This window comes from Brachypodium distachyon, chromosome 2 (assembly GCF_000005505.3).
Source record: "Brachypodium distachyon strain Bd21 chromosome 2, Brachypodium_distachyon_v3.0, whole genome shotgun sequence".
Taxonomy (NCBI): Eukaryota; Viridiplantae; Streptophyta; class Magnoliopsida; order Poales; family Poaceae; genus Brachypodium; species Brachypodium distachyon.
In genome coordinates this window covers 36,899,073-36,922,561 of record NC_016132.3, presented here as the reverse complement: position 1 = coordinate 36,922,561, position 23,489 = coordinate 36,899,073, and the positions used below count along the sequence as shown (strand labels likewise).

The window sequence follows — 23,489 nt, the reverse complement described above, 5'->3', positions numbered from 1 at the left end:
ATACACTTATGTCTTTTAAGAAAGCTGGTGCTTATCAATGAAATACAATATATCTTGTATGAATATTGGAATGACTGCTCAGGCACATTGATAATCGGAAGGAGCTAGGTCATTGATTAGATTACAGCCCTAATGTCGACCTACATGATTATTGGAATTTAAACATGATTATGACACATTGCTCACAAGTGCGTGTTCCAGGGACCCACAGTTAGAGTACCTAACGGATGAACTACATTGTTGTTAGTAGTTTAATCTGGACCCTATCTGAAAACTAGTTGAAATCCAAGGAATATTAAAAATTAGGACTCTTATTTGTAGATGCAGTATAAGAAGGTCCTTACCCATTAGCCTCAGATTGCGTAATTGTGAACTACACCACAGAAAAAAGCACAGAGGAATAGGGAGTAAAGCACCAAAATTTCCAACACGCAATGGCTGATTAAGCGAATTGATATATGGTCTTTTCTCTGGGCTGCTGCCGATCAAACAGCAGGAGGTAAATGCCTAGTCCGCTGGACCGACGTTAGCAAGGCGAAGACCTATGGCATCCCCTGCTTGTTGCGGCAGGGTATAGAGCGCCGAGGGCTCGATAGCTGTGGCTGACGCTGGACTGATCACTCAAAGGCATGGCGAACGCTTCCGCTGCCGGCTGACCTCTTCAACGCGGCAACAAACTCTGGTGCTAGGAGATGGAAGCACTGCCTTATTCTGGGATTCAGCCTGAACAACAACCAGCCAATGGCTCCGATCTGTCACGTACCTGGTCCTAGCTAAATGTACCCATGACGTCCTGTGTGACCTATAGGCCAGATGACCCATGAGTACTTACTTGTCACGTGGTTATAGGATATTTCCTTATGTCTTCTCTTGGATTGACACGATTCTGATTTTTCTTTAGATGGTACTTAATTCTGAAGATCTAAGGGTCGATCGTATATATTTTGGATACAATTATATATGGAAATCTAGCTAACGGTTGTGGTATACACTAAAAAAAAGTGGGTCCAGCAATTTTTTTAGAAATACAGGATCCAGGAAATTAATGGAGAAGTATTTTGCTTACTGTGAGATTTCTTTAGCTGTCTATCTTTTTTCTGGTTGACTCACTTTTAGAATGTAATAAGTTCATGCCTATTTCTCCTGCCTACACACGGAACAGGTACACGATTGAATCAAAAGTAGGAAGTTAATTAAAATGGTCGACAGCACTGAAATTACCAGGTGGACAACAATATGTATTATTCTCCGGGATTCTCCACTAATAACACATAGCAAGATTCATAGAACCATTCTGGCGTACATTAGTGGACACACATATATGGAAAGAAACACACCAAATAACAATTTATTATTGAAATCTTATGCTAGCTCACGTAGAGAAAGCACACCAACTCGACTCGATCGACCAACACAGAATCAACCTAAGACGACTCTGATAGAAACAAAATGTCTGACGATTAAACGGCGAAAACAAAATAAACTAAAGCATGTAATAACTGATAACTTGATGCCAAGCCGTTGATGTAGCTACTAGGCATCGGAGGGTGGCGGCTGCGGGGCAAGTAACCCGGCCCTGGCGAAAACTTCACGAAGTTCCTCTGGAGTAGGAAGACCGCCACCGTCGCCGGCAACGTCCATCGCATCGAACATTTCGAAGAGGAAGCTTCCATGGCGGGGCTGGCCATCCAAGGTCATGGGTGGAGGAGCTTCAAGATCATGTGGCTGTTGCGGTTCCACCACAGGAACAGCTGTAGGAGGTGGCTCCAACATCAGTGGAGGAGCAACCATTGTCAGGGGAGCAGCAGCTGGAGGAGCTTGCACCACCTCCTCAGGGACATCAGCAATCGCAGGAGGAGCTGCGGAACGCTTCTCCTCTATGCGTTTGCCCACATCCTTGAGGATCCCCTCCATCAACCGGCCGAGCTCGCTCCGAACTCCCGGCGTTAGGTCCTCGGCGCTCCTTGGCCGGCCGACGAACAAGTCGTTCAGCTTGCGTCTCAGAATGGCCTTGAGTTCACGCTCGCCGTTAGCCCGGCTACCGTTAAACACCTTCACCTTGTGCTTCTCAACTTGCTTCGTCCAGATGGTCAGGATGTCGATCTCCTTCACCTTGCCCAACGCCGACAGCTCCTTGTACTTCTCCACGAGAGCAGGAGCCTCCTCCGGCGACGGCCACACCACCGGCTGCTCCTCGCCGGGGACGTGCGAAACGAGGAAGGCCTTCACGTCGCAGAGGACGGTTAGCTCGAACACCATTTTAATAAGACTAGCAAGGCGCTTCTTGAGGGTTCTCTTCCTCTGGAGATCTTTCACGATCCATTTGAGCTTCAGAGCCCCACGAGTAGCCATTGGGCTCAATGGATGTGTGGAGGACAGTGGAGATGGGAGAAAGCAGGTGTGAGGAGAAGGGGAGGGGCAAGGCACACATTTATAGAGAAAAATTATGCTTCCTTGGGAAAGTCATAAATGCGCCAGAAATTAGTTGTGTTTAATGCCTTTCCTTCTATACGTGTATAGCGGAAAGATTTTGTTTGAATTTCATATAATGTGCGCGCGCCCTCCAATAAGGACGTGAAATTAACAACATATATTTTGTTCCCAAAATTTCAGAATCAATTAATTAATAACTTATATTTTCTTCCCAGGAGATCACATCTATCGGAATCAAAAAAGGTTCTTCACATCCATGTGTATATATGTAGATAAACATATATAGGTCATCACATGTATGTAAATAAATAATTGATGGGTCTCATTTTTGTAAGTAAATAGTAAAATACCGGTGCGTTGCCACGGGCTCTTAACGTATGCACCAAAAATTCATGTTTATAAAAAACAACAACATAATTTGACATTCAATTGAAATAAACGAAACAATATTCATCATTGATCCGTCAACACACCAAGCTCTATTATAAATACTTGTTGTTGTATCAAGCCGCTACATTCAAAGGAGGACCGATCCAAAGGGGTTCGTGCGGTTGCTCGAGATATGGGAAAACGAACGGTTGAGCTTGTCACTCTTCGCTCTTCTTCTTACTCCTTAGGATTTAAGCTTGAAGCTTTTTGGAGGTTGAGAAAAGAAAAGAAATGGAGAAAGGAAGCAAACGGTCCACCCAACCCACGAACGAGATGCCCCGATTTCCATAGCCGGCCACGGCGGTGGCAAACTGATCCTGTTGCTCCAGGCCTGGCCCTGATCTCTGCCCAGCTCCGCCTGCGCGATCTCCTGGCGCTCTCTACCGCCTCGCACCGTCGACAAGCCATGGCTGGCGCAGTGCCACCGCCTCCTCCCCTCGGCGCTCCTCCCTTTCTGTCTGCTGCTTCGTCTGCTCCGCGGCCCCGCTTGGCAGCCTCTGGGTGCTCCAGAACTCGGAGCTCGGCAATCTCATGGCCGCGCTCTCGTGGTTCATCTGATCTCCCTCGTCGCCGTCCGCACCGCCATCCAGGCGAGGACTTAGGACGTTGTGTTTCGTGTGTACCCGGATTTAGGCATGTGTTGTACATGCAAAGTCCATGCACTGGTGCGGCTCATCCAGGCGTACGAGGACGCCAAACCCCTGTGTGACGCTCCAGCTGCTGGGCAGCTCGACCCGCCCGTCGTCGCCTTCGTCCGCGCTGCTCCTACCGGGTCTGCGCTTGCCTCCACAGTGGGCCGCCGCTCCTTCTGTGGGCAGCTGTGCCGTGTCTGCCTGGACCTCCGCATGCCATCGATCCGGTTCGGGAGAAATTGCGGCTGGAGTCGGGTTGGGGAACGTCCTAGGGGCTAATTTGTCTCGCAGGGAACTCGCCGGAGGAGGAGACAACGGTGGAGGGGGTGCTCGACGCAGCGGCTCCGGGGCAGAAGGGGCGGCCGCTGAGTACCGAGGAGAGCCGTGACGGCGGCTGCGGGCGAGAGAGTTGGTGTTTGCGCTGGAGGGATGGGGGAATTGCGGACAGGGCCGCGGGGGCGGTGGTGTTGGGAGGGGGCAAGCGCACGACGGCTGTGTTCTGTGGAGATGAAAAATCGGGGAATGGGGGAAATCGAGTAGGGAGGGAAGGGAGGCAGGCTTGCCCAACATACAAAGGCGCCCATACTAAACCGCGTTCCGTTACTCCTCGCCAGATGTATTGGCGATTGAATTAACGAAAACCTAAAGGGGTAAATTGCAAAATTCATGAACGGACGACGATGAAGGAAGTGTTCATCCCTTTATTATTTGGGTACATGAGCAACGTACCTGATCACATTACATTACATGTATGAAATCAAAACTAATTTTCCACATCTAGTTAAAAAAAAAGTCAAGTTTTTCATCCATCTTTCAAGATCTGCCAGCTCAATCTCTCGGAGGTGTTCATAAGAGAAGGTTGTGCATGTGTGCATTCATAATTAAGAGTTAGCGCACGCGTGTGTTTGTGAGCGTCCGCGTTTGTGTTGTGTTTCTCCAAAGTATTATCAAGTCATGAAGAAATCTTCGAAATATATATAAACGCACATGAATATACCGATGTAAATCACAAAAAACTTTTGCCCCTTGTAGGAAGGCACCAGCGGCGAGCAACCAACCCACCCAAAGTCACCAGGCGGTAGTGGCATGGCAACTTTGCGCTCGTCACGGCGCTTACCGGAGGGGACAGCAATTGGGAAGGCGCTGCGGCAGAGAGGAGAAATGTTGGTTCAGAAGCGCAAATCAGTGAAGATGTAGACATGGAGCTGGAGGAGGGTCGATGCTTTCGGCGAGCTTTATCCCATGTTTGATATGAAAGAACAGGCTCCTCGATGGCGCTTGTTTTGCGTGCTACGTACTATGCTCATTGGAAGCCGAATGTGGCCCTCATGGTCAAGAAATTTGGCAGCTGCGAACCGGATTGAGTTTGCTGGAGCTGAATCGTCTAGATCCCTTCTTTCCCCTAGCTTGGTTGCTTCACGCACATAGAAGAACACAGGGAACACACAAGCTTTGGCAATGTCTGCCTCGATCGCATAGCCCTCTCCATTTTCAATTCCTCTTCTCACCAACTCATCTCGATTACAAGGCTTAAATAGCCAGCTAGTAGCACACATGTAGGCAACGACCTGCCCGCGGCTCCTGCGTGCGCACACACAAGCTAACGACATGACTAATTCTAATGCATGCATGCACCGGATCTGTCCACAAAGCCTCGGCCAAGCAGCTACATACCTACAACTAACTACCGGCCAGATCACATGCCACACATGCGCACACTCTACATGCAGCTAATAACCTCAGCAAATCACCTGGCTTGCTAACTCTCATGCGGAAGCCCGTTGTGTTCAGCAGCTTCACGCGGTCGGCCGCATCGCACGGCACGACGGCATCTCGCCTCGGTTCGCACACCTCCTCTCGGCATCTCATCTTCACGTTCTTCTAGCTGAAACTTCGCCGGATTCGTACTCATCGCACACACCCTCGCCGGACGCCTAACTACACGCTAACAAAAACTAAACATCTAGATATACAAGAATCAAGATTAAGCTAACAGAGCTATATATACTCCATCTGAAGAACTTTTTTTACATTCACCTGAAGGAGATTTTAATTTCTTGGGAAGAATCCACATATTATTATTATGACGCAAAATGCATTTATCATATCCTGCATGCTTGGACCTTTACTTGTCCCCAAGCAAAAACTGAGTTTGACAAACATGACCTTTAAATTTAGAAGTGAAGATCGATAACGAAGAAATACAGGGCATTCGAGTATCATATCATAGATCATTCATTGACGTATTAGCAGTGGCCACTCTATAGACCACTAAGCTCAGTCAAATGAAGACACTCACACACTCTATTGAAGCCGTAGGTGTGCACATTGGCCAACATATTTGTGGTGTCACTGCAATTCGGTTGCTTTTAGTAATAATCCTGCTTGTAAAACTATGTATGTCTGTATTCAAAGTCAGATGAAAACAAGTTAAATTTTGATGATTAGAACAAACTATAAGCAAGTAAGATGTAAATTCTGCGAACAGTTTATGCCTCGATTATAAAATATCATATTACCCAACAGCTAAGAAGAACCGTGTTGATGAACTATTATGCTAGCTACTAGCAACACAGAGTGGAAAAGAAAATACAAATGTAATCACTATGAGTTTGTTTCACCATGCTATGAATAAATTATGACAGCTTTAAAAATACACAAGCCTATACCGTTTTGATAAAATAAGGCGATTTACCATGCATGCAGCTGCACTCCAATTTTGAGTTGGTTGAACTATACCATACGACATGATTGTTGAGAAAACTAGGCCTGATTTTGTTTTTCTGAAACGAGCTTGTGCATGGCTTCCATATTAAGTAGAACGATTTCTTATTAATGATTGTCCAAGTGTACCGACACATCCGCCCCTAGCATGTGGCTATATTTTTTATACGTTCGTGTGTGATATCACTGTATCGTCACGTGCTAACGTTAAGTTACTAACATTTGATGATCAGTATATACACTCTTCTTTTTCAGTGGTTAATTACTTCTATGCCCAACTTTACAATCTGTAATCATATAATTATATGTACGTGTAGATCAAATTGTAAGCTCGCACATCGAACTCTAATTAAAATGAATTTATGTCTACATATGTTTTGTACATGGTTTGTTTTCTTTACATTGCCTTTTTACAATAATAGTGATCCGAATGCTTATAATAACAAGAGAGGTGCTTAACTTTATGCTACGGTGCGAGTGGCTTCATTTGTGACTGAGCTTAGTGGCCTAGAGAGTACGTACCCACTCGTAATACGTGAATAAATGAATTACGATACGATAGATGCCTGTATTTCCTTGTTATCGATCTTCACTTCATAAAATTAAGGTCATGTGTGTCAAACTCAGTTTTTGCTTGCGGACAAGCAAAGGTCCAAGCACGCAGGACCTGATATGTATGCACTTTGTGTCATAATAATAATATGGGCATTCTTTCCAAGAAATTAAAATCGCCATCAGGTGAATGTAAAAAATGTTTTTCAAATGAGTATAGCTTGAGCTCAACCCGGTTCGCACCTGCCAGATCTCGCCAAATTTCTTGAACATGAGGGCCACATTCAGCCTCCATTGAGCATAGTACGTAGCTCGCCAAGAAGCGCCATCGAGGAGCCTGTTCTTTGATATCAAACATCAGATAAATCGATTGCCGAAAGCATCGATCCTCCTCCATGTCTACATCTTCACCGATTTTTGCTTCTGGACCAACAATCCCTCCGCTCCGCCACATCGCCTTCCCAATTGCCGTCTTCTCCAATCAGCGGGGTGAAAGAGACTTGCATTGCCAATCATTCGCCCTTCACTTGCTCCACTCCGATGGCAAACACCACGTCGGTGCTGTCAGCAAAGTTCTGCACTGCTTTGTAGTGTTCCCAGGAGTGGGATACCTCGGCCTCATATTTTTTGGGTATTCCAACCATGCAAGGAAGTGCTCCCTAACGAAGGCCCCAATGACAGGAGGGCCTACAGGCCCAACAGATAATTAAACTCTGCCTGTTGTAGAGCTGGAGGTAACCCTTTCGAGGCTCCACCAGAGCGAGCCTGGTTGTGATCAAACGGCTGTCATACACTATTTCTCCCACCTATCATGACAAGTGTAGCTACAGCCCGGTTGTCGAGCTGTAGCTACACACGGAACACACGTTTGAGTCAAAAGTAGGGAGTTAATTAAAATGGATGACAGAAATGAATTTACTAGCTGGACATTGTATTGTTCTCCATTAATGACATTTCAAGATTCATAGAACCATTCTGGCATACAATGGACACATTTATAAGAAAAGAAACAGACCAAATAACAATTTATTGCTGAAATTATTTGCTAGCTCATGTAGAGAAAGTAACAGGTGTACACCAACTCGACACGAGGAACACCGAATCAACCAAAAACTCCAATAGAAAAAAAGTAAACCAAAGCATGTAATAACTCGATCGACCGCCGTGCATATGCAGCAGCGTCTAGACATGACACTGTGGATCTACTAGGGATCGGAGGGTGGCTGCGGCTGCGGGACAGCTATCCCAGCCTTGACGAAAACTTCACGAAGTTCCGCTGGAGTAGGAAGGCCGCTACTGTCGCCGGCAACGTCCATCACATCAACCACTTCGAGAGGAAACTTCCATAGCGGGGCTCGTCATCCAAGGTCATGAGCGGAGGAGCTTGTGGTTGCTGCACTTCCACCACAGGAAGAGCTTCAGGCACCGGAGGTCGCTCTACCATCACTGGAGGAGCAACCGTTAGCAAAGGAACAACTTCATGTGGCGTCTTAGACAAGTGCCCCGTTGAGGCTTCTAGCCCTCTCCCCTTAAGTTTCTTCATAGTGAGAGTGAATTACACATGACCTCTTTGGAGGATTTATATAGACTTGCGGTACATGACAAAAGACCATGGCAACCGTTAAGGAAGAGAGAAAGTGAGGGCAAAATGGTAACTATTAGTCTATGATTATGTTGGACTAGGTCATGAGGGGATGGTACATGGTCCACGGTGGACAATATGACTTATCCTCACATGCTTTGGGTTCTTGCTCCCAGCCCCCTCTCATTATGTTTATCTTATTTACGTCCTTCCAACAATTTGACTATGGCATGAAGGTTTCATTTGTTGACTTCCTTTGACGGATGTCATGTGTACATGTGTGCAAACTTTGTTGGCATGTTGAGCAAAGTTGACATATGTTTACTTGATCTTTGCCACGCATGATTCGTGCCGTGGCCCTTATCAGGGATTTTAATTTACTACTCCCTCGGACCCATATTACTTGTCGAAATAGTACATGTATCGAAATGCTTTTTAAACATAGATACATCCATATTTGGGAAAATTAGTTATGAAAGAACGGGTAATTTATTATGAAAAAACGGTCGAAAAGAATTTGACCGCGGAAGAAGTGGCCCCGTTTATACGGAAAACTGGAGGCCCTCCGCCTTTGCTCCTCTCATCCAGAAATTTGACGAATACCTCTCAGGGTGGCGCGCCCTCCTCCTCTCTTCCGGGGGCCGCCTTGTCCTCACCAACACGGTGCTCAACAGTCTCCCTACCTACTTCGCTCTTGACAAGAGAAGACGAGCTTTTTTTTGGACGGGTGCGGACACTTGCTCCGGTGCCCGCTGTCTAATGTCGCGGGTTCGGGCTATTGTGTCTAAACACGATGGCGGCTTCGGCATTAAAGATCTTTGGCGGCAAAACGCATGCCTCCTCCCGGCGTTCATACACAAGCTTCACCAGCGGGACGCTTTGCCCTAGAAGACTTGGTATGCGAGACAAAGAAGAGGCGACTTCGGTGACACCCAGTCGGCCCCTTCCTTCCTTGACAAAATTCTTGCGGATGGACAGTCTCTCTATCGGAAGATCACCAAAGTCGCCCAGGGTGACGGCGAATTCACCTCTCTTTCTGGTTCGACGAATGGCAACAAGACGGCTTGAGACTGTGCAACTCGAAGATGGCGCTCTTTACCCACTGCACTCGACCAAACATCTCGGTGGCGGACAAGCCAAGATCCAAGCACGCAGGACCTGATACGTATCCATTTTGCGTCATAATGGTTGTCATACACTATTTCTCCTGCTTACACATGGAACACAAGTTTGAATCAAAAGTAGGGAGAGTTAATTAAAATGGACGACAACAATAAATTTACTAGCTGAACATTGTATTGTTCTCCATTAATGACATTGCAAGATTCATAGAACCATTCTGGCATACAATGGACACATTTATAAGGAAAGAAACAGACCAAATAACAATTTATTGCTGAAATTATTTGCTAGCTCATGTAGAGAAAGCAACAGATGTACACCAACTCGACACGAGGAACGCAGAATCAACCTAAGACTCCCATAGTAACAAATGTTTGATTAAAGGGAAAGAAAATAAACTAAAGCATGTAATAACTCGATCGACCGCCGTGCATATGCAGCAGCATCTAGACATGACGCCGTTGATCTACTAGGGATTGGAGGGTGGCTGCGGCGTCGGGGCAAGTATCCTAGCCTTGACGAAAACTTCACGAAGTTCCGCTGGAGTAGGAAGACCGCTACGGTCACCGGCAACGTCCACCGTGTCCAGCACTTCGAAGAGGAAACTTCCATTGCAGGGCTCGCTATGCAAGGTCATGGGCGGAGCTCCAACAGCTTTTGGCTGTTGCACCTCCACCACAGGAAGAGCTTCATGCACAGGAGGTCGCTGTGCCATCACTGGAGGAGCAACCTTTAGCAAAGGAACAACTTCATGTGGCTTCTTAGAAAAGAGCCCCTTCAAGGCTTCTAGTCCTCTTCCCTCGAGTTTCTTCATATTGAGAGTGAATTATATATTACCCCTTCGGAGGGTTTATATAGGCTAAGAGTACATGACAAAAGACCACGACGAAGGAGAGAGAAAGTGAGGGCAAAATGGTAAATTATTAGTCTATGATCATGTTGGACTAGGGCATGAGCGATGGTCCATGGTCCATGGTGGACCATATATATGACTTATCCTCACATGCCTTGGGTTCTTGCTCCTAGCCCCCTCTTCTTCTTTTTTAGGTCCTTTCACCAATTTGATTATAAAATTAAGGTTTCACTTCTTCACTTCCTTTGACCGATGTCATGTATAGACTTGAGCCAACTTTCTTGGCATGTTGAGTGAAGTAGAAAAAATGTTTACTTAATCTTCGCCACACAAGATTCGTGGCCTGGCCCATATAAGGAATTTAATTTTACTAAAACAAATTTGAACTTGAAATTTTCCACATATATAAACATCGATCGCTTATAATTTTTCTTGTTCAGTATTTATTAAAATTTTAATAATGGTTTTTATTGAGTTTTCACTATAAGGTGGTTTTCACTACATATTCCACCAAAGTTTTTTTTTCATGTGTGTATTTTTACTAGTATATGAACTAAGGAACGATATAAGTTTTGGTGTGACCGCCGCCTCAAGATGCTGCCTGTATTGCATAGTAGTACAATGCTCTGCTTGAGTTGGAGAAGATGACCAATCTAGACTTAAAGGGCGGCTTCCCTCAACAGAGGCATTTGTGCACTGAAAATCTTCTGTTTCCTTCTTCTTCTACCTCCGTCCGTGCACGAGAGAGAGAGATAGCTAGCAAGGGTCTGCTCCATCATCGATCCCTTGGATGAAAAAAAGGGGCTACCTGAATCAAAACGTTGCGAGAAAGAGGTTTACAAAATACATAGCACAAGTTCTTCTTCCAATTCCTAGCTATTGAGGAACCATAATTTTGTCAATAAGATTTTAAAGCACCAAAGTGTTCACGAATTATTGGGGTCCTTTTTGAACTTTTCCTAGACCTTTAGGGTTTTTCTGCAGATATATGTTTTGAACTGCGCAGGCAGAGCCACGTAATTTTGCGAACTGCCGGGGGCTTTTTTGTAGTTCCTGCAAAATCAACGGGCAAAAAACATTGACCCGGTGAGCGCAGTCCCAGTCGGGCCGAGTAATCCCATCTTCATTTTCTTGTTTTTTTTCTGTCTGAATTTTACTCCCGAGCAGGCCCCTTGGGCCGCTACTTTTTGTATTGAGCGTTGAGTTGGCATTTAATTAATAAATCATCAAAATTATGCTAAAAAACCATCGGAATTCCATTAACCCAAAACCAAAAATACTGCTGGTAACCAAAGTTGCAAGAAAAAGGTTTACACAATTCATAGAGAGGAGGCAAAAGATTTGAAAGAGGCATGAGCATGATGTTCACATCGCTGGCATGCGTGCATCATACATGCCCTGTTTAGCACTAGTACAAATAGCAAAGAGCGATTATCAATTACATTACGAATAGGGCAGCTGGTGAGCGCATTCCAAGTTGGGCCCGAGGTCGCGGACGCCGAGGATCTGCCTGTAGCGGCGGTAGAAGCCGATCCTGCCGTCCGCACGCGTGTCGCCGCCGTTGCACTCGATCCCGCAGTTGATGATGTTGGTGGTGAGCCCGAACCCAGCCGTCCAGTTCGCCCCCACGTCACGCTCGTCCGGCACATACAGCCCCACCATGACATCATGTTAAAATGGGAAATAAAATAAAACCTAAGACGGAGTTTAAAATGGGAAGGTGGGAGTACGAAAAAAACTTTGTCGAAACATGTGCAAGTAGGATCAGTTGTGAAGCCCTCCCAATTAAAAAGTCAACGGTGAAAACGGATTATGAATCGGACTGACGATTTGAGGTATAGACCATTCTAAATTTCGAGAATCAACTAGAGATATTTTTCTTGTGCGCACGTTGCAATCCTATTTTCACGTTCAGATATGCTCTAACCAATTAGCAAAACGTAAAGAAAAGCTAACCACTAGCTAGCACAGCTAGCAGCACCAGCAACAGCAGACTGCATGCAAACAACGCTTGAGCGCGTCGCGCAGCAACGCGCGCTGGCTATAATTTCCGTTTATTGTTTGAGGGAAAATTAGTTCTGTTGATTAAGAAAAAATGACAGCTCGTTTGGCACCCCTCCATTCATTTCATTTGGTAGAAATGAAATAAAACCTAATTTTCTATAGGATTTTAGTTGGTTGAATTTGAATTCCGGGTTCAAAAATCATGTTTGGCTACCACATGGATTTGTAGAATAGAGACAATTCCAGTGAAATGATGTCTTTTAGAGAGAATTGAGGTTGGTTGTAGTGTGATTCCATGAAATTGCAAATCGAATCCATGTACTTCATGTGTCCAACAAAGGATGTCTCAACTTTTACTAAATTTGAATGCATCTATACACTAAGTCATATCTATGTACATCTAAATTTTGACAAACTTGAGACATCTTTTGTTGGACGGGGGTAGTAGTCAAGTTAGTTTCTAGAATTCAAAATAAATTCCACAATTCTAGCCCCAAATGATGGATGCCAACGAGCTGTGAAGGTATTTGAAGCGTTGCCGCGTTGGGCCTTCTTGTTAATTTGCATCTTGGGTCGCTTGGGGCTGAGGTCACTGTGTGGGCTTTGGAGGCTTGGATCGAGCGTGGGAATCGCGAGCTTTTTATCCTGTCACCTTCCTGTAAAAAAAAAATTGTATCCTGTCGCCTCAACCCCTCGCCTCTGGAGCCTGGCGGCGCCGCTGGGGATTAGGGAAGAGGGAGCCAGGGAGGCTGGGGCCTGGGAGGAGGAGGACAGCGTGCACCTGAGGTGCAACACGGTGATCCTCAGAGTACCCATTGATTCTCCTTAGTTCAAACAAATGAACTAGTTTTTCAAAAAGTTGTTCCATTTTAAAACTTTAGTTTATTTGCTTGATCTAAGTAGGGTCAAAGGGTATGATGAGGGTCACAAAGTTGCAGCTCTGTGCACCAGGGCCCGCGACCACGGCTCAGGCCGCTGCTCAACAGCTGAAGAACGGCAGCAGCTGGGGCCGGGAGGGCGGCTGTTTCTATTTGCCGCTTTTCTCCCACGCTGCCTCGGGCCTCGTTCGGCTGACCTGTTCTTTGGTGATGCCCTTTTTGGAAGGTCTAATGCGAGTTAAAGATGAGTTCTTTAATAGAGGTGTTTTCATTTTAGAAGATGGTCGTGGTACTCGGTTTTAGGAAGATACTTGGCTGGGGGATAGCGCTCTAGCGTCTCAATACCCATCATTATTTAACATAGTGCAACGGAAAGATGTTTTTGTTGCCGATGTTTTATCGACGGTACCCCTGAATATTGGATTGAGGCGACTACTAACCGGCACTAAGTGGACAGCGTGGTTATACTTAGTACAGTGATTAATGGTGGTTAATCTTTAGACCTAGCCGGATAGATTGTCTTGGATCGAAGCTAACTATTTCTAGGGGGTTTCTCGGTTAAATCCATGTACAGAGATATTATGGATAGCCCATGGGTTTTTCGCGTAAATTGTTGCATCTGGGTAAAATAAGTGGGTATCCATTGATGAATTTTTCGATATGTTTCTACTGTGATTGTACTTACATACTGAGAATCGTATAAAATTCATGTGCACCTTTCAAAAAAATACAATCATGTGGGCGGTGCGGACAATTTTGATATTTTTTGCATCAACCTTTTATACTTTATAATTCGTCCAAATTTGAGTTTCTGCCGTCCTTTGCCATGGTTGGTACTTGGAAGAGGGGTCCATAGGATCGATCGAGTAGTCAAAAAATGAGGACACTTTCAAGACGAAAAAAAAATTAACGTGCTAGAACCAAAAAGTTGGGAGGAATCAGGACAATGGACGGAGCTCCCGATGGGGCGAGGCAGGACGTCCTCCTACCTTGATTTCGGCAAAAAAATACATGCACTAACTAGCTAGCAGGTACTCATATTACGATCAGTATGGCAGTTGGTGAGCACAGTCCAAGTTGGGCCCGAGATCGCGGACGCCGAGGATCCGCCCGTAGCGGCGGTAGAAGCCGACCCTGCCGTCCGCCCGCGCGTCGCCGCCGTTGCACTCGATCCCGCCGTTGATGATGTTGGTGGTGAGCCCGAACCCGGCCGTCCGGTTCGCCGCCGCGTCACGCTCGTCTGGCACGTACAGCCCCGCCATGACGTCGTGGCAGGACGGCTTGGGCGGCCTGGGCGTCATCCAGAACCACAGCGCCGTCTCGAACGCCACCACAGGGTCCTCCGCCACTGTCTCCGGCGACCCCAGCCCGTCGAAGCCCAGCGCCTCCCCGGCCGGCCCGTAGTTGTAGTTCCAGGAGAGCTGCATGGGCCCGCGGCCGTGGTAGGATTTGTTGGCGGCGCAGGCCCATTGGGTGTTTGTGGCGGCGGCGGCGTCGCAGTAGCTGCTGGGCGGGTTCAGCTCCTCCTTGAAGCAGAGGCCCCAGGAGTACGGCCCGTCGGGGGCCGTGGCCCAGCCGCCGGTGGTCTCCTGGGAGATCTGGGCCAGGAACGCGGCCACCTCACGCCGGCGCGTGTCGGCGTCGTCGTGGCCGGCCGAGGCGCCGAAGCCCGGGAAGCGGGCGGCGGCGCGGAGGAAGGCGGCGTAGGAGTAGAAGCCCTTGGCGGGGCACGCGGCGTCGTCCTTGTGCAGGAACATGGCCCCGTAGAGCTTCTCCGTCAGGATTGACGAGAGCTGCGGCGGCGCGCGGCGGTAGCGGCCGCGGAACACGTGGCGCCAGCCGTGCCAGTCCCACCACGCCGCCTCTGCGAGGCCGGCGTTTGACGCGATGATGGCTAGTAATACGAGAGGAAGAAAGGGGCGTGCCATCGTCGTTCTGGCCGGATAGCTAGATATATACGAGCTTACGAGACTAGATATGATATGAACAATTGGAAATACTCTTGCCCCTTGCACATATATATGTAGTGTTACTGTGTTGTTAGCTAACTTAGCTTGCTGGCTGGACTAACACGCGTGCGGCGAGGCATCTTCGCTGCTAGCTGCCGGGCTGCCTGAGACGAGATTGCTTTTGACTTGATCTGATATATAGTCAACTGTATTCTGACCATTGGAACACGAGCTAGGTCAATGGCTTCGACATCTCTCGATCCCGGCGTAGGGGACCGGCCGGCAAGGAAGCGTGCATGTGCATGCACGTGCCCGATGCATGGATATATATATATATCGATGGATCTAACACTTGACCAAACTACTTGAAAAGGTGCAAACCGTGAAAACTTTATCGAAAAAAGTTCAAAAAATTCTCAAAAAAATTAAATACGTTAGAAAAGTGATGTTTTATACATGTGTAAATTTCAAGTCCAAACTCAATGGCGTTTGGTAGCAGCGAAAAAACAAATTCTGCATGAATAGTGATATTTCAATGTTTGACACTATTCATTGTAAATTTCTCTTTTTAATTCCTTCCAAATGATTTTGACTTTGAACTTGAAATTTTGCAGGTGTGTAGAACACCACATTCCCAACATATGGTATTTTGGTAGAATTTTTTTGAAACTTTTAAACATGGTTTTTATGAAGTTTGTGTTGGAAATCTGCCCTAGAGGCAATAATAAATTTGTTATTATTCATATTTCCTTGTTCTTAATAAAGGTTTATTATCCATGCTATAATTGTATTAACAAGAAACTAAATACCTTTGTGGATAAATAAACAAATACCGTGTCCTTAATACGCTTCTACTAGATTAGCTCGTTGATTAAAAGATGGTTAAGTTTTCCTAACCATAGACATGTGTTGTCATTTAATAACGAGGTCAGATCATTAGGAGAATGATGTGATGGACAAACCCAAACCTAAGCATAACTTTTGATCGTGTCACTTAAGTTTAAATTGCTAATGCTTTTATTATGTCAAGTATCATTTCCTTAGACCATGAGATCATGCCACTCACTAGTACCGGAAGAATACTTTGTGTACATCAACCGTCATCTCGTAACTGGGTGATCATAAAGGTGTTCTTCAGGTATCTCGGAAGGTGCTTGTTGGGTTGTATGGATCAAAACTGGGATTTGTCACTCCATGTGACGGAGAGATATCTTTGGGCCCTCTCGGTAATATAACATCCTAATGAGCTTGCAATCATGTGACTAATGTGTTTAGTCACAGGATATTATATTGCAGTACGAGTAAAGAGAACTTGTCGGTAACAAGATTGAACTAGGTATGGTGATACCAACGATCAAATCTCGGGCAAGTAATATATCGCGAGACAAAAGGAATTGAATACCGGATTAATTGAATTCTCGACATCGTGGTTCAACCGATGAGAGCTTCGTGGAATATGTGGGAACCATTATGGACATCCAGGTCCCGCTATTGGTTATTGTTCGGAGAAGTGTCTCGGTCATGTCCACATGTTCTTGAACCCGTAGGGTCACACACTTAAACGCTTAATGTCGCTAGGGTTCTATGAAATAATAGATGGTGATATCGAATATTGATTCAGAGTCTCGGATGGGATCCAGGACATCACGACGAGCTTCAGAATGGTCCGGAGATAAAGATTTATATATGGAAAAGCTGTTTCAGGGTTCCGAAAAAGTTCGGGGTATTTTCGGTATTGACCGGGAATATTCTAGAAGGTTCCGGAAGTTCTCAAAAGGTTCTGAAATGTTTCGGAACATTTCTGAGAATTTAATTGAGCCTTTATACGAATTAATTGGAGCAATCTAATTACCCTAGGCCCATTAGGGGAGAGGGAACCATTGGGGACTCCACCACGAGGTGGAAACCACGTACTTGGGGAGCCCTCACGTGGGAAGGAGTCCCGGGACTCCTTTCCCTCCCCTTGCCAGCCCTAGCTCCTTCTTGGAGGAGGGGGAAACCCTGGCCACCACCCCCTATTGAAATAGAGGTGAGGGGCAGAGGGAGAGGACATACCAAGCCCTCAGCTGGATCTCTCTTCTGAGCCCCCCTCCTCCTTCTCTCTCGCGCGCAGCAAAGCCCTACCTGCGGAGCTCTCCACCATAGCCACCACCACGCCGTCGTGCTGCTGGAATCTCATCGACCTCTTCCCCTCGCTTGCTGGATCAAGAAGGAGGAGATGACGTGAAGCTGAACGTGTGGATACCAAGGAGGTGCCGTCGGTTCTGCACTGAGATTGATCTCATCGAAAGTTCCACTACGCCAACAACGATCCCGTGATCGTAACGCTTTGTGATCTACGAGGGTATGATCCTCATAATCCCTCTCGTTACTTACATTTAGTAGATATGTTCTTGGGTTTCTTTTGCACTTCTCGTAGGAAAAATTTTGTTTTCCATGCAACGAACCCATCAGTTTGCACGGTTTGCACCGAATGAAGGTTTTCACTTAATACACCACCTTTATGTAAATTGTTAAACATGCCTGCAAATGCCCGCGCCTCCGATCTCTTCTGGCTCTTTGCTATTCCTCCGGTCCCGAATTATCTGGCGTGGATTTGTATAAGAATATATACAGAGCCACGTCACTTAATTTGGGATGACAGAGGGAGTATTACATATGACAAACTCAACACAAGAGGGACATCTGCAAAGAGGATGGTTCGTCCATCTCTGTGATTACAAATGTGGACTAGCCGGTGGTCACCACGTGCACTTCAGGCCGGCCGGAAGACACCAAGCTGTCAGATAGCACTCCGCCCCTCACCATGCTCCTCTCCAATATCCAAACAGATCCACACCTTTCTACAAAATCTGCAGGAAGTTTCAAAAATTAAGAGATTAACCTCCAGAAATTTTGTGGTGAGCTTTCAGCAAAAAAAACTTCCTGGCGGTTTGGGACAACTTCCAAAAAATTGGATGAACTTTAAAAAAATCAGGACAAAGTTTCAGCAAAATTTATAAAAAATGGATGAACATACCAAAATTCATGACACAGTTTAAACATATCTTTGGTGAGCTACCAAAAAAAAATCCTTTTTATAATGACATCTGATGAGGAAGATATTTGGAATTCATGACGCTATTGGATGCAAGAGTATATGGCAGTATCATTCAGCACAATCCTGCTCCTGTGCCTTTTCAGTGGATCTGTATATCTATATGTCTCACGAAACAAAAGTTTTTCTTTTGGCGAGAAAGAATTTATATGTTGAACCCAAGGATTGTGTGCTCTGTGATGATCATGCCATTGAAAATGGTTGATCACCTTTTCTTCTCTTGTCCATTTAGTCAGAGCTTTTGGTGGAAACTTGGTTTTGATTGTGGAACACCGATATCCATCTTATTGACATGCTCATATCAACTAGTCAGAATCAGCTGCATAATCCTTGTTTTAAGGAGGCTCTTATTCTGGGATGTTGGAGCTAGCTTATGGAATCACAGCAACAACATCATTTTCCATGCTGCATTTTTTATGTTCCAGAACTACTTCACTGATGTGAGGCATAGAGCTAAACCTAGTCTGAAGGAGGGCATGCAAGTTTGTCTTGACACCATTGATTCCTTTTTTTTTGCAGTTTTTGTACAGCTACACCGCTTTGTACATATATCCATCCTTTATTATAATATAAAATTGCACAGTAGGGACCTTCCCTACTGTTTTGTGTCAAAAAAAAGGTACCAAAAAAATATGAATCTAGATCTGGATCACCACTAAAGAAATTAGGAACATGCACTAATGGATTTTCATGTTAGAAGCGGATCCAACGGAAAATGGGGATTTATCGGGATATTGTCCGTCCCCATCCTGGGGTCCTCATCCAGGGTTGTTGCATTTGTGCACAGGCTTTATGCAGGTGTGTCATGATAAAATTAGTATAGATAATTAAATTTGTAATGGATATAGAAAGCAAGAATGCGCTTCTGACAAACAAAATTACCACTTCCGTATCAAAAGTCATATACAATACTGCAAAAATGCTTGGTATATATAGTACAACCAATTCCAAATTGGTGCCCGATCGAATAGGAAATCACACTAGGTTATATATAAGGATGGCAAGGATGACTTCCCGGTAAAACAATTAGGGCTTCCAAACCGGTGTCCGATTGACTGTGCGCATGGGAAAGCACACACTAGGTTATAAGGATGGCAAGGATGCCTTCCACACAAAAAAATATTTCAGGGCTTCCTCAACAATCATACATAATTCTACGATCAAAATCACTAGTATTTATAGTTCAACCAACTCTTAATTGGTGCACGCCTGCATAGGAAATATTCTTGTGTTTTCTAAAACAAGCTATGCTCAATGAAAATTAATTGCCGATTACTTTGTTTATAATTAAACTTGACTCATTTCAACTCTATTGGTCTCGAAGGGTCAAAAGTTTGATAAGTTACACATTTCAATCATAACTCGACGTTAATGCATCTCTAGCAATTTTTATACAAAATTAATATTATAACGGATATTAGGTTATTGCGCTAGTTTGTAAAGAAGGAAACAATGCGCTAGTTCATAAATGAGGCCTTGCATCAATTGCTGCCAAAATTTGCACCGCAATCCCTTATAGTTTGACCTAGCCCTTAAGAATCAGTGGGCTTAGATTAGACTTGAGATAAATGCATGTACATAGTTCGACAACCGGGTTATTATCAACAAGAGATCACACACAATTATAGCAACACCACAAGTGTGAGCCACTACACACTCCTTATGGGTTACGTAGATATGTTTGAAACTTCATTTGGTATATGCGGGGAAATTATTTTACTTTGAAACGTGTATGATTCAACGGATTTCAACATAATTTACATCTAGTCCCGTTGTAATATGTAACATGTTATTGAACGGTTAAAAAGTTACCCATAGGCTCCAAATACAACACGATCTTAATGTGTGCTATAGCTATTAGCAGCAAATTAAATTAGTAGCAGTTGTAGGTTACCGTACTATAACAAACGGAATTACGGACATAAAAAATGTGTTTTGGACAAAAAAAATTATATATTTATAAACAATCATACATAGTATGACTTGAAAGCGCTTATTGTAGTTCAACCTACTCCAATTTGGTGTGAGGTGGCATGGAAAATTCATTGTTTTGTAAAACGAGGATATTGTGCTGTTAATTCAGTCTAAGTGATGTTTTCTCTTTCATCACAATATCGTCACATGTTACACTTTATGAAAATATGTGGTGATAGTCCAGTACGAGAACATATATTATGACATGTATTTGTAGATTTTTTGTCGTGCCCACCGCCGGTGAAATCACTACAATGTTTCACCATTGAACTTTAACCCATTCATGATTGTCTCAAGACAAGCTAGCACAAAAGGGGTATTAGAACGAAACATTAATTGCATGCAATGAAAGTTTATGTCGTTTAGAAATATGCACCACATTAATTTGGTTGTGGCACTTTGGCACCATGATACAAACTTTGCATCTTCCCGAACTTAGGTAGCAGTGTTAATGTGCATCGTCCATAATACTATCACATATCCAAAAAAAGCAAACATGTTTTTGTTGAATGAAATTGTATTTTAATTCACATATTATCTTTTTCTTATTCTCTTACTATCTTACCTTAGCTTTGGGCCATGGTCCTACAAACTATCTCTAGTTGCTAGTCTTTTTGATGCGAAATTTCGTATGGTATTTCAGACGGAACCATTATCGCCTCATACTATTTGATGTGAATTTGTGTATGCTTGCGTCTGTATGTTGCATTCTTCATTTCTTAATTTCTCGCTTTCAACGTCGCCGTGTCAACATGGTAGTTTGAACATGCCGCTGCCAGTACATTGCTTTCGTCTGACGACCTCTCTGGTAGAGGGATATAATAAAGTGCCAATAACATGTGCACTGGTTCATTCTAGCGGGGTACGTGCGATATATTTAAGAATCTTTCTACATTATTGGAATGCATCATTAACATTTAATCTGCATATTTGTTGTTGTGAAATTGTCAAATCGTATTTGTATTAACTATACCAAAGTGCTACCATCTTTCTGTCAAACTAAAATGAGGTGACCACAAAACCTACATTAACAAAAAGCTCTTCCCAAAAAACTCTTCCCATGATATAATGTGTAGAGTTGATCCGTGCAATCAAATTACTTTCAAAGTGACTATGTTTCTGCAGATCATCACTTATTTTTTACATACATAGATTTCACACTACATCGTCTCTTTATATTTGTTTTCCAACTAAAAATGCATATTGTTTCATGGCACTCCATACATGTTTGAGTCGTAAATTGTTGTCACTCGCATTGGGCTTTTGGACATTCACTATGTTGTTCATAAGTTAGTTACAAATATGTGAGACAACTAAAATATTGCCCACACAAGTGTGTACGGTCCAGTACGGCACAGTACAGACGCAAGCACTCACACACACGCACGTACACTCACCCCTATGAACGCACGCACGCACACCCTACCCCTATGAGCACCTCCGAGAAACTGAGCCACCGGCCGAGCATCTTGAGATTGACGAAGTCGTCGCAGGCGCCTCGTAGTTGACGGGTACGCCACTCCCACTAAAAGCACAATGCCAGTTAAATCCTGGAATAAATTCAGGAAATGCAAACACCCAAACCAAATGTGGGACTTGAACCTGGGTGTGCTGGTTCCACCACAAGGAACCAACCACCTGACCTAGGCTCAGTTCACGGATGTGAGGAAATATTGTTGTTAAGATAAGTGAGATGAAATATTTTTATTGAGATACACTCATGTGATGAAATGTTTTTTATTTACATAAATTTAAGGATAAAATATATTTTTATTAGATATCAAGATCAAATTTTTTTTATAAGATATACATCTCCAGAGCATATCTTTTGTAATTCTTTAGAAGCAGAGGGCCCAAAATTAATTGACGTGATAAATATTTCCAACAGGATATGTGTGTATAATATATTTTTGAAATGACATAATTAATTCATATATATATTTTTGTAAAGCCATTATGTAGTTTCCAAAGAATTATTGGCTATATAATGTGCCCCTGAGTCCCTCCGTCTCCTCACACCAAACAGATCGAAGCTGCCTATACACAACCCTTCTTCCTCCATCCACATCTCTGAGTGTGTAGGTACGTAGCCCTTGAGCGCAATGGCTCGTGGTAAGGTGAAGCTCCAATACATCGAGAACAACGCCAGGAGGAAGACAACCCTGAAAAGGCGCCTCAAGTGTCTAATCTCGAAGGTAAATGAGCTCAGCATCCTCTGCCACGTTGTGGCCCTCCTCGTGGTGTACCGCAACGCTGACGTGCAGCAGCCAGAGGTGGTGTGGCCGTCGATGGAGCAGGCCGTCGCGGTCGCTGAGGAGTACATGGCCGTGAACACCGAGAAGCTGAAGAAAGATCTCGACGGGCTGGGCCTTACCCAGGAGCTAGTGGCCAAGGAGAGAGCCAAGGTTCAGAACTTGCAGCAGACTATCCAGACGAAGCAAATCATCCACAACCTCTTCATCCGCCGGCAGACCTTGAACGCTCAGGGCCTCACGCTGACACCAGAAGTTGACCACGAGCTCAGGAGCCTGAATCTACAGGTAACCACCGACATCCAGTGTCAGTTGCAGAGCACCCTCAGGGCTGTGAACGACCAACTCAAGGAGAAACGCTCCGGGAGCACCTCGGCGCCTCCTGCTGCTGAGCTTGAAGCTCCTGTGGCGCCGGATGATGTTCCAGCTGTGGCGCCGATGGAGATGGATCCGTCCCATGCCGCTGATGCTCCCATGGCTGCTGGCCTGGGAGGCTTCTTCATTGACGAGGAAGACGACTTCACCTTTGACGAGGAAGACGACTTCGACATTGACGGCGACGGCAGCGACCTTCTAACCCCGGAGCAACTTCGTGATATCCTCGCGAGGATCGGGATATAGTCGCCCCACCGCCGCCCAATGACACGACTGATCCTCCAGCTGCATTCATGGGGTCGTTATCGGGCATTTGCTCTAGGTTGTCTTCCTTAAAACAAACAATAATTGTCGGTGCTCTCAGAGCCATGGGTTAGTCCAATAAAGTTCGTTCCATGTTGCATTTTTTTTACAGTGAGTCACGTGTTATTTGCTCTACAAGAGCTGCTAGCATGAATTTCAACGCTTAAATATTATTTGGTGTGTTTCTTTCCTTATATATGTCCATTAATTGTAATCCACAGCGATTCTATGTATGGATCTTGCCTCTTATGAATTAATGGAAAATATTTTTGTCCACCTACTAATTTATTAGGATTTTACTGTCGTCCATTTTAATTAATTGTTCCCTAT

At 44.8% G+C, this 23,489-nt stretch overlaps 3 protein-coding genes across 3 annotated transcripts; 1 reads left to right on the top strand and 2 right to left on the bottom strand.

The window, feature by feature from the left end:
* Positions 1 to 1,533: 1,533 nt before the first annotated feature.
* Positions 1,534 to 2,352, bottom strand: LOC104583239 (agamous-like MADS-box protein AGL80). The gene has a single exon (XM_010235054.1). It carries the CDS (start codon positions 2,350 to 2,352, stop codon positions 1,534 to 1,536), a length of 819 nt encoding a protein of 272 aa, XP_010233356.1.
* Positions 2,353 to 13,971: 11,619 nt separating this feature from the next.
* Positions 13,972 to 15,263, bottom strand: LOC100824794 (chitinase 10). The gene has a single exon (XM_003566547.2). It carries the CDS (start codon positions 15,135 to 15,137, stop codon positions 14,256 to 14,258), a length of 882 nt encoding a protein of 293 aa, XP_003566595.1. The 5' UTR covers positions 15,138 to 15,263; the 3' UTR covers positions 13,972 to 14,255.
* Positions 15,264 to 22,331: 7,068 nt separating this feature from the next.
* Positions 22,332 to 23,102, top strand: LOC104583238 (agamous-like MADS-box protein AGL80). Its single transcript, XM_010235053.1, has one exon. It carries the CDS (start codon positions 22,332 to 22,334, stop codon positions 23,100 to 23,102), a length of 771 nt encoding a protein of 256 aa, XP_010233355.1.
* The last annotated feature ends 387 nt before the right edge of the window (positions 23,103 to 23,489 follow it).